At 35.5% G+C, this 11,358-nt stretch overlaps 1 protein-coding gene and 2 long non-coding RNA genes across 4 annotated transcripts; 2 read left to right on the top strand and 1 right to left on the bottom strand.

Moving 5' to 3' along the window:
• The first annotated feature begins 665 nt into the window (after window positions 1-665).
• LOC131552298 (uncharacterized) lies at window positions 666-3,175 on the top strand. Its single transcript, XR_009273942.1, has 4 exons — window positions 666-842; window positions 973-1,123; window positions 1,423-2,768; window positions 2,860-3,175. It is a non-coding gene; the product is annotated as an uncharacterized LOC131552298 (long non-coding RNA).
• Window positions 3,176-3,182: 7 nt separating this feature from the next.
• Window positions 3,183-4,086, top strand: LOC131551182 (uncharacterized). Its single transcript, XM_058793966.1, has one exon. It carries the CDS (start codon window positions 3,336-3,338, stop codon window positions 3,999-4,001), a length of 666 nt encoding a protein of 221 aa, XP_058649949.1. The 5' UTR covers window positions 3,183-3,335; the 3' UTR covers window positions 4,002-4,086.
• Window positions 4,087-9,689: 5,603 nt separating this feature from the next.
• LOC131552383 (uncharacterized) lies at window positions 9,690-11,110 on the bottom strand. Of its 2 annotated transcripts, XR_009273966.1 has the most exons (6): window positions 11,040-11,110; window positions 10,823-10,937; window positions 10,583-10,709; window positions 10,291-10,382; window positions 10,147-10,217; window positions 9,690-9,838 (listed from the first exon to the last, which is right to left on the bottom strand). It is a non-coding gene; the product is annotated as an uncharacterized LOC131552383 (long non-coding RNA). The 2 variants fall into 2 exon arrangements; XR_009273959.1 differs by having other exon boundaries at window positions 10,583-10,937.
• Between the last annotated feature and the right edge of the window lie 248 nt (window positions 11,111-11,358).

Raw genomic sequence — 11,358 nt, 5'->3', positions numbered from 1 at the left:
TAATGTCATTAACTATACATCCTAAAAAATTGTAATACACTGCTTCTGTTTCCTTCATAGTCAGCTGTTCTCTCTTCCTGTTCAACTTTGGATGAACTAAGGTGTTTATTATACACTCACCTCTGACTCAAATACATGCAGTTATACTTAACCTCGGCTCAGTGGAGATTAATACACAAAACTCCTCTTTACTCTTGGGGTATGCTGTCACAAAAGGCCAGTGTGTGTTCAGTGAATTGACCCTAAGCAGGTAGTTTGATTGACAGGCAATCTGACCAATCATAACGCTGAATCTGCTGTTTCTGAATGAGAAACAAACCAGATTTGAGAGCAAATTAACATCAGTGGACTTGAAAAATGGTGTGTACTGACGTCTTTCCATGGTTGAAACAATATACGTTCTGATGTTCATTCATGTTTATTTCATGCTATAACTAGTAAAGAGGAAGAGATGATCGGTTCACATCCCGCTTGAACTGAGGCGCCACAGCGATTTTATTGTTAAAAGGGAAGAAACGAGATACTTGACTAAAGGTCTAAAGACTTGCCTGTCAGTTTCTCTGCAATAAATATCTGGCATGAAGCAACACCAGTTTCTGTTTGCAGGATGTTTCTCCACCCACCAAAGTCATTATCAGAGTGTGAACACTCCCGTCCGTCACTTCTGCAGAATAAGATGGGTTCATTGTATGTGTTCATACAGCTGATTTTCATGACTTTATTAGTTTCAAAATCAGGTTTGGAGCGTCAATATAGCAGTATTTTTGACCACATACAAGACAATGTGTAAGCTGCTGCATACCAGGAACTGCGTGACACAATAGTTCGTTACCAGATACACGGTAAGAGCACAGAATTGTCCCAGCTGTTTATTTAGTCATAAAAAATAATGTATGAATTAGTATCAAATTAGCTGGAATATGACAGCCGATTTTGACTTCCTTCCTTTTACTTTCAATTTTACTCCAACAGCAGATTAACCCTTCATCATACTGCAAGATTCTTAGAGGATCAGTCTTTCTACTGCTACAGAGATCTTTCTGATTGTATTTCTGTGTTTCACTGCATGCAGATGGTCAGTCAAGGACCCAAAATCAGCTGAATGAATTTAAACTTGTTAAAAGTGAGCTGATATTACTACACTTTTATTGATAGCTGCAAATCAACTGAGCCTATACAGTATATTTAATAAATGAATATTCAGACTCAGAGAGCAGCAGATCTGAATTAAATCTTTTGCATAACACGCTTTCCGATTTTGCAGTTCCAATGTGTTTTGTTCCTTCTTAGTTTTGCATTTTTGCAGTTTTTCTGTAACTGTATATTTTATATAAAAAATATATACAGTATACCATTCTTTGCATTACATGCACATTTGTTTGAGTAAAACTAGATCTGTTCTTTGAATCTTTTCCCCAACAGAATTATCAGGAACATGGTGAGAACCCTGAATAATTTGTCTGATCTGAGAGAGACCAGGTTTGGTCAGCCGCGTCCCAGACACGGTCTGAACTTGTTGTGGTGGTTTGCTTATGATTGTGTTCAGATTGACTCCAATGGTCAGATGATTTCAAAGTGCATCCCTGAATATGGAGATTTTGGCTTTGATCGATTCTATAATAGAGAAAGACTTCTTCCTAAAACTAACCTACCATACTATGAAGTGGGCAACCTGAACACCACTGATTCACTGCCTTATTATGTCACTGAGAATTACACTGGATATTCAGACAGCAGCAACAAGGATCGCATCATTGTTTCCTTTGACCCAAGGTGGAGAAGATTTGAGGATATTTATGTGACACAGCACTCAGATCAGGTGCACTTTGACCAGAATCACACCTACTGCATTAGCACTGATCTTCTGAAGGACATTCAAGTGTTAAGCCTGAAAAAATTTCTCAGAGAAACTATGAATGATTCTTATCAGATTTCTTACCAAATGTATAGCAGACACACACCGTTTCCATCTCCAGCTCAGACTGTAAAGAGTGAACCCCACCAGAGTCAAGAGTCTAAATCTTTCAAGGATGTCTGTGCAAAATGTTGCAAAATGCTGTTTTGTATGTTTTTGTTCATTTTTGTTGTTGTTTTCTTCTTGCTTTTAATAATGAAAATATAGTTTTCATGCTGTTTGTTTTTCATTTTGAAGCCGTGTATTGAAGCTCCATTTGTACAATTGACTTATTTGAATGAAAGGGTCTGCTAAATGAATAACTGTATAATCTGATGCATGTTAATATAATTATAAATAGATGTTCATCGTTCTATAAATGTGAGATATAATGTTGAGCTTTGCTTGTTTTTCACTGGATTCTTTCAATGATTTATTACAATGATGTAGATAAATGTTCCAGATCAAGGGAGACAAAAGATAAAACTATCATTTATAAAACAGAGATAATATATTTAATATATCATAAACTATAAATTGCATAATGCTGTTGACAACAGTTATGAATACTGTATAAAATAAATACTTAATATGAAACCTAAATATGAGTGAGACTTTCATAATAGCTTTCATAGATCTCCTCATTATCTGTCCTATCTGCTCTAATGTGTTTCTGCAAGTTTCGTTTTCCATAGGATAAGTTTCTAGTCATCAAAACAGCAACAGACACACACATACAACCTGTAGGACAACTAGTGTGTGTTACTACAGCGTAGTAGTTCCTGTCATGAGTTCAGTGACATCAGTAAACATGCTATATCGTGTCAAATGAATGAAGCAGTTGGTGCCAAAGACCTAGATTGGCTTCTACAAGGTAAGACGTATAATTTTTTAACGCTTCTATATACATATACACACATATTTATACATTTTATTTATTCTGAACCATGTTTATACTTTTATAGAATTACAGATTAACCCTTCATCTCACTGCAGTTATCCTAGAAGGCCAGGTTTTCTCAGTTTTGTGGAGGTTATCGGTATCTGTAGCTCCTTTTGAACTTGCTGTTTGGTTTTGGTGAGTCTAGGACAAAAGACTTTAATGTGCTGCTTTTGAGAGAACAAATCTGCTGAAAAGATTCAACATTCAAACGAATAGATTCAAAAACAGAGCTGAGAGTTCTGTACTCTTTATTGGTAGCTGAAAACACCACTGAATTAGCCCAAATATTTAATAAATGAACATGTGTATGGTTTTGACTGAACATTATGAAAAATAGTTGTTCCATTTCTGCAGATTTAACTAATGATGAACTAATGATTTAAATGAAGTCCTGATGAAGAACTGATTCATGTTCCTTCTTAGTTTGACTTTTTTCAGTTTTCCATAATTGTACATTTTATATTATAAAACACAATATTTTAACATTTATTGTATTAAATGTGCACTTTCTTCAACAGGATTGTCAGGAACATGGTGAGAACCCTAAATAAACTGTCTGATCTGAGAGAGACCAGGTTTGGTCAGCCGCCTCCCAGACACGGTCTGAACTTGTTGTGGTGGTTTGCTCATGATTGTGTTCAGATTGACTCCAACAGTCGTATGATTGCACAGTGCAACCCTGCAAATGGACGTTTTGGCTTTCATCGATTCTATAATTGGGATAATCTTCTTCCTAAAATTAATCTACCATACTATGAGGTGGGCAACCTGAACACCGCTGGTTCACTGCCTGATTACGTCACTAGAAGTTACACTGGACATTCAGACAGCAGCAACACAGATCGCATCATTGTTTCTTTTAACTCAAGTCAAAAATTTGAAAAGATTTATGTGACACAGCACTCAGATCAGACAAACTTTGACCAGAATCACACCTGCTGCATTAGCACTGATCTTCTGAAGGACATTAAAGGCTTGAGCCGTCAAGAATTCATCAGAGTATGCACAAATCGTTCTGAACATATACTCATGCCTCAGTCAGCGCAGCACAACCAGACAAACACCTGTAAGAGTTGGAAATGCCGCTGTGCGCTGATTGGCTGTGGTCTGCTGGTACTGCTCATTGCTGGTGTTGCTCTCTATTTTGGGTTGAAAACTAAATAGTTTTAATCTGTTGCAGTTTGTTGTTCTAGCTAATTTTGAAAATTGCAGTTTGCTTCCTTTGAGTCAGTTGCTTATTTAAATGAGCTTTAACACATTTATTAACATGTTTATTATTATAGTGTGATGTTGAGGGTTGCATGTTTATCACAGCATTCTTTTTAATGGTTCATTGCAATGATTTTAAGACTTTGGGTGACATATCACATACTAATTATTGTCTTGATTTATAATAATTTCTGTATTTTTGTGCTTATTCTTTGAAATATATTCTTTGTATTGTCTTGTGTATAGAACTAAAAATCCAAAAACCATTGACTTGTGTTTGTGTGATTCTTTTATTTTATTTAACAATGTAAACTTGTCTATTAACTTTGGCATAAGTGTCAACAATATATTTAATGTCATTAACTATAAATCGTAATAAATTATAATACATTTCAATATGAATAACATATAATATTATTACATTTTGATATATGAAATTTGAAAATAAGACAATATACAATTCAATTATGGTCCTGTAATGATGTGTTTCTCTTTCCACACTGATGAGTTTCTGTTCATCACCACGGCAACACACACCTGTAGTAGCTACAACTAGTGTGTGTTACTAGTTCCTGTCATGAGTTCTGAGACATCAGCAAATATGCATTATCAATGTCACAAAAAAATGTTCAAGATCTATTTATAATATCTGTGGGAGTTTTTTTTTTTTTTTTTGGTGTGTGTTTTCCTAGTCTGCATTACTTTCACTTTCCTGGTTATTCCCCTTTTCTGCAGCTGTGGAAGATAAACACTCCTTCGGTATGCTAAAACTTAATGCTATCTTTATTTTAATCGTTTAACACTTTGAGAAAAGAAGAAAAAACAACAACAATTATTTAGGCTATGTAGTGTACTAAAAGTCGAATCAAAAACAATAGGAACCGTCTTAATTTCTGAAAAAATGTATATATAATTTTAGTAGGTCAAGAAACTGGACTTTTTAAACTTTAGGTTGTAATTAATTTGCCTGGTGTAGCCTAATCTTGTTGAAACGTTTAGGTCCAAGTTTTTGTTTGTCACCGCCACTGACAGAGACATGAATAATACAACCCGGTCTCATCAATCTGCGTATAAATAACACGAGTTTACACTTTCCAATTGCGTGTAATGCATACGCCAAAGTCCAATTTTGCGTGCATATGACACGCCAATTCTCCCCATTAACTTCGGTGGAGAGCACAGCGGCAGTGACCTCCTCACCAGCGAGACTCGGTTCGCCCGGTTCACCTGATGCGCGTGCAACAGGTAAAAGGGCAACAATCTTTTTATGTAACGAGATCACGGGTTTAACGGTATTGTTTTAATTATTTCAGCGTTTCTGCATCATGTTAGATGAGGTAATGTGTTTAAATGAGTTGTTAGTGGAACAGTGGGCTGCTTTAGCACAGCTGGCCTTGACGTTGACATTAGCCTAAGCTAACTTCTACTGTATATTTACCTGTTGCCGTTTGAAATAAATAAATAAAACCGTTTTTAATCATGTTGTGACATGGGTCTTCAGCTTTTAGACATGGCTGATGACAGCACAACAAATCAACCAACCCAGCATTGCTTGATAATTGTGATCATGTAAAAAGTACATTTACCATATTTTTACCATAGTAACTCGACCATGTCATGTGTAGTCAATACACAGTAACTACAACATATACCATGCCTTTCATCACCGTAACTGTAATTTTACTGTGGTATTTTTTGTAGGTATGGTAACCACAACACCTTTTCATGATTTTACCATAGTAAAGTAACTGTGTTTACTGTCTACTCTTTGCATGGGTTTACCACAGTAACCGTAGTTTTACTGTGGTATTTATAGTTAAAGCATAATAACCAAAACACATATTATGAGTTTACCACATTAACCGTAGTTTTACTGTGGTATTTGTAGTTAAAGCACAATAACCAAAACACATATTATGAGTTTACCACATTAACCGTAGTTTTACTGTGGTATTTGTAGTTAAAGCACAATAACCAAAACACATATTATGAGTTTACCACATTAACTGTAGTTTTACTGTGGTATTTGTAGTTAAAGCACAATAACCAAAACACATATTATGAGTTTACCACATTAACCGTAGTTTTACTGTGGTATTTGTAGTTAAAGCACAATAACCAAAACGAAGCTCCCAATGCTGATCTTGAAGAAGCTGCCAAGGAGGCTGAACAAGTCCTTCAAAAGTTCAACTCTTCACAGTAATGTTGAACACATTTAGCTATAGCTGATTTGCTTTAGTGAACGCATCCTTGTTTTACGTAATAATAACTTTCCTTACAGTCCTTCCTCTCAAATATTTTGGTCACTTTGGTCATTTTTAACACACTGTCTCAACATGTATATATTTCTCTGTGTTTCAGCTGAAAGGCAAGACCAAAGGAAGGCCTGTCATGGGATTTGAATTTGGCCATCTTGTGTGTTTACGGAGAAGACCAAAAGCTGCAAAGGCTAACACTTCCAATGGTACGTCTGTGTTGGTCTGAGCACCTTGACTAAACTGTACTGCAGTTACATTTGCGCAGCATTTGATGTTTCTTTAACTTTGGTTTATGTAGCCCATCACGAAGAACCCTGAACAAAGTGTCATGCAGAAGTAGTAATAATTCATACAGTTTACCAACTCAGCAAATTCATATGATATTGTACAAGCGTACTCGTACAAAATTCTACGACTTTTAATCCTACTGCTGTCATTGGCCAATGCCTCAACTCTCCTGCAGATTGTGCTCATAGTAAGTAGTCTGAGTGTTTGTATCATAAAGTTTATTTCAAGTCCATTGGAATCTTTATTAATCTTTACAAATTGGTGCGGTCTCTTCCCGTTCTAACAGTACATGATATCTGTCCACACCTCACAGTCTGCCTTTCTTTCCATGCTGATTTTTATTGAACGCATCTGTGTAAGAAGCAATAGTCTGGAGATGCTAGTTTAACTTGTCACGTGACAAATCAGATCTTCAGTTAATTTGGCCAAATCAGATCACTTAAAGCTGTTCACAGCAAGAGCTAGAACTGTAAAAAGGACTTGTTCAGCCTCCTTGGCAGCTTCTTCAAGACTGCGCAAATCTGTTAAGGTCAATAAAGAACACAATTGACTTAATATAAACTTTATGATATAAACTCTCAGACTACTTACAGTGGGCACAATTTACATGAGAGTTGAGGCAATGGCCAATGACAGAAGTAAAAGTCGTAGAATTTTGTACGAGTACGCTTGTACAATATCATATGAATTTGCTGACTTGGTAAACTGTATGAATTATTACTACTTCGACATGACACTTTGTTGGGGGATCTTTCTGATGGGGCCGTGGGATATGTGAAGCAAAGTTTAAGAAACATCAAATGCTGTGCAAAATGTATCTGCAGTACAGTTCTGTCAAGGTGCTCAGACCAACACAGGCATACCATTTGCATTTGCAGCTTTTGGTCTTCTCTGTAAACGCACAATACGGCCAAAATCAAATCCAAAGGGAGGTCTTCCCTCTCAGCTAAAACAAAGAGAAATATATACATGTTGAGACAGTGTGTTAAAAATGAACTGTGAGCAAAATATTTGAGAGGAAGGACTGTAAGGAAAGTTATTAACACATAAAATAAGGATGTGTTCATTAAAGCAAATCAGCTATAGCTAAATGTGTTCAACATTACTGTGAAGAGTTGAACTTTGAAGGACTTGTTCAGCCTCCTTGGCAGCTTCTTCAAGATCAGCATTGGGAGCTTCGAGTTCAAGTTCCCTGTTAATTCTAGCAGTTTTCTGACAGAATTGGTCAAAATTATGACATTTAAAAATGTCACGAAGCACAGAAAGAGAGAGAGAGCAAAACTATGTGTAAATGAATTATGGATTAGAGTTGGGAAAAATAGGAACAAGTGATGGCTTTTACAAGAGATGACTTCTTAAAAGAGCTGCTGGATGATGTGATCTGACATATCTGCAAGACAGAAAAAAAACTGTTTTAACTACAAATACCACAGTAAAACTATGGTTACTGTGGTAAAACCATTTTAAGTGTTACTGTGCTTTAACTACAAATATCCAGTAAAAACATGGTAGAAGCTGTGTTACTGTTCTTTAAATACAAAGAGTAGACAGTAAACATAGTTACTATGGTAAAATCACGAAAAGTGTTGTGGTTACCATACCTACAAATACCATAAAACTGCAGTTACGGTGGGAGAAGCATGGTAAATGCGTTGTAGTTACTGTGCATTGGCTACAGATGACATGGTAGGTAGAGAAACAGTTACTATGGTAAAAAATACCGCGGTCAAGTGAGCCGCCACATGGATTTAGCTGCACGTCTATTTGTGGTATTACGGTACGGAGACACGGAGCTGCCAAACAGCTGACGAAGACCTATATTTCAGCAGTTATGAGTTAAATGTGCCCCAAAGCACAAAAAATAAAAGGCACAGTTTTATTATGTTCAAATATATTATACTGTGGAGTTTTCCATAAGAATAAAGTCTGTTAAAATACATTATAGCACTGATTATTTCCTACTATTTTCTACATGCATTATTCAAATTAGTTAATACAAAAATGTCAATAAATAATTTTTCTGAACGACCAAGTCTCTATCTGTGTCAACTTTCCCTGGGTTTTACTGTAGAATTTGGGAGAAAATGAATGCCAGTCTGACACAATGCATTATAACACACCTTCACATTTAGACAGGCATTATTCAAATTCCTTCAGAGTTAACAAGAAAAATGGAATTAATTCTTCTTCAGGACACCCAAGACTCTGTCTATATCAGCTTTCACTGTGTTTTACTTTACAAATGTGTAATATTCAAAAAAGACAAAAATGTGTTTCAAAAGTTCTGTTATTTAATACTTTACAGGCAAGACACGTTTATTTATGTAGCACATTCGCAATGGCAGGAGACAATAACACATATACATAGAGAAAAATGCAACTTCTTCAAGGCTGCGTTGTTGAAATCCAAGCTCTAATCAGTAACTTTCCCAAAACATTCAGATATGAAGTACTTTTATTCTACCAGTGGTTTTCGACTAAAGTTTTTTTTTGTTTGTTTGTTATTTGGAAATTTCAAGAATGAAGTAAACTGTAAATTGGTCATGTACATGAGAGGCCCTAATGACCTAAGCTGTCAAAGAAGAGTATATGTATGTTTTAACATGTTGGGTGCTTTTCTCCAACCAAGGACAGATCATGTTCTAGACATGTAATTCTATGCTATTCAACTTTCACATGAGGAAATCCTTTAAATCATTGAAAATTTCACATAATAATATTAATTAACAACTGCATAAACCACTTGAAATATATATATGGATATATATTGAAGTAGCAGTGTATTTCAGAATTCAACTCTTCAGAATCAAAAAGTAACAACATAAAAACAACAACATGTATTTCTAAATCATGTTTAAAAACAACACGTTGACCAAAGTGCTTTACACTGTGAGCACAAAGACAAATAAAAAATACACCGAAAACAAGTCACTACTCAGACTCCACCCCTGAGGGCAGTTTGAAGCAATAGAGTAGAGATGCATTTTCAGCAAAAATTGTACACATACCCAATGAGTTACATGATCTAATATGAGCAGAGCGGCTATTCCAGAGACATGGAGCTGCCACAGAGAAGGCACAATACCCTTTAGTCTTTAATCTGATAAATGAAAATACACAATAAGTTCTGGATCAAGCTTTGCACAAACAGCAATCCCAGGCAGCTTTTCTGGCATGTTCAAACTGTTTTTTGTCCATGTCCACACACGGTACATGAAACCACCTGTTACAGCTGTCGCACCGAATCTGTAAATATAACAAATACAACACCTTTATAAAAGAAAGTCAGATAGTACAAACAGATTGTATCGATAAAACATATTTTAACATGATGTACAAACTTGCTACCAAAAATGCTACTGTCATGGTTACGAGTTGTCTTTTATTATTTACAGTAGTTGGCAATCTGCAATAGTTCTTAATATGAACTTGACAGCTACCAAAGGCCAAGTGCAAGGAAAATAGCTATATCTATTTTCTATTAAAGCCACAAAATGCAAACACTTTAATCCAGTAACCAGAACAAAAGAAAACATTAAAAATCAACACCTTACCCAGTCAGTAAGGGCAGACCCTGGACTTTCCTCTTTTGCACACATGGAACAATTGTTCTCTGCATCAAACACTAATGAAAAACAAAATTGACAATTTATGACAATACAAAGACACATTTAAAAAAACAAAAACAAAACGCATACCTGAAGCCTCAAGTAGTTCAAGTGCCATAGCTGTGCGTTCCTCTGCCATTTCGTCTTCAGTAGTCCCAAATTCCATGTTAGGCCTTTGCCATCTAAAGAAACAAAAAACAAAGAAACAAAATAAGACAGAAAGAAAATATGTGATGTACACAAGATAAATACTGTATGTACTGTATATTGCCTACTGTAGTCATTGAAATATTGTAAATAGCTCTTCTCCAAATATGAAGCTAAAATAATACAAAATACAAGCGTGAATACAGCATGTAACTGCACATCTATGTTATTTTACCATCATGACCATCACACCACAGCTATATGTATCATGCTGAACTGGGTGTTGCATAACAGCTCCTGTGAATTCAATATCTGCCCACTCTCTCTCACGGTGGTGGACAGTCCTTATCTGAAAGTATTCACTGTGTGACAATGAAATGTTAAAATATAATTATTGTTTATATATGTGCAAAAATACTACAATTTATACAATTACATAGATGCAGTGTACATGATTAGATTGAATGAACTAAACTGCATAAGAACCGGAATTTTTGAGCAGCAGCTTCTGAATCTGCCTCCTCTGCAGCGTTGCTTGAAGGATCCACCAAATACACACGGTGCATCTTTTCATCTGCTGCACTGATGTACTGTAACCACAAGAAAAATGACATTATTCCACAAATATTTACCACAAAACCAGAAACATGGGAAATGCACATCAGTATACAAAGTGTTAAATAAAAACTAACCAGAAACTTCCAGTGTATATTATTAATGTTAACAAAGGACACAATAGCTTGGTAGTTGCCAAAGTTAACCTGTAACACATCAAAATTATGTTCATTATATGATATTACCACAGAAATTGCTTCAGTTAATAAACATTTATCATTATCATCATGTACATACAGTCAAAATCGTTTACACATCATCAAACGTCTAAACAATTATCAACCTCAAAACCCATTGTACCTTCGCTAAACAAATTTTAGTCGATTGACAGTGTGATGTAAGAAATACTCAACGACCTAACATCAATCAGTACATCAGAAATCATGACATTACAAT

This window comes from Onychostoma macrolepis, chromosome 01 (assembly GCF_012432095.1).
Source record: "Onychostoma macrolepis isolate SWU-2019 chromosome 01, ASM1243209v1, whole genome shotgun sequence".
Taxonomy (NCBI): domain Eukaryota; kingdom Metazoa; phylum Chordata; class Actinopteri; order Cypriniformes; family Cyprinidae; genus Onychostoma; species Onychostoma macrolepis.
This window is presented reverse-complemented; position numbering and strand designations above follow the sequence as displayed.

Excerpts from the sequence above, each read along its gene's own strand:
- LOC131551182 (XM_058793966.1), top strand. The coding sequence starts at position 3,336 with ATGTGCACTTTCTTCAACAGGATTGTCAGGAACATGGTGAGAACCCTA.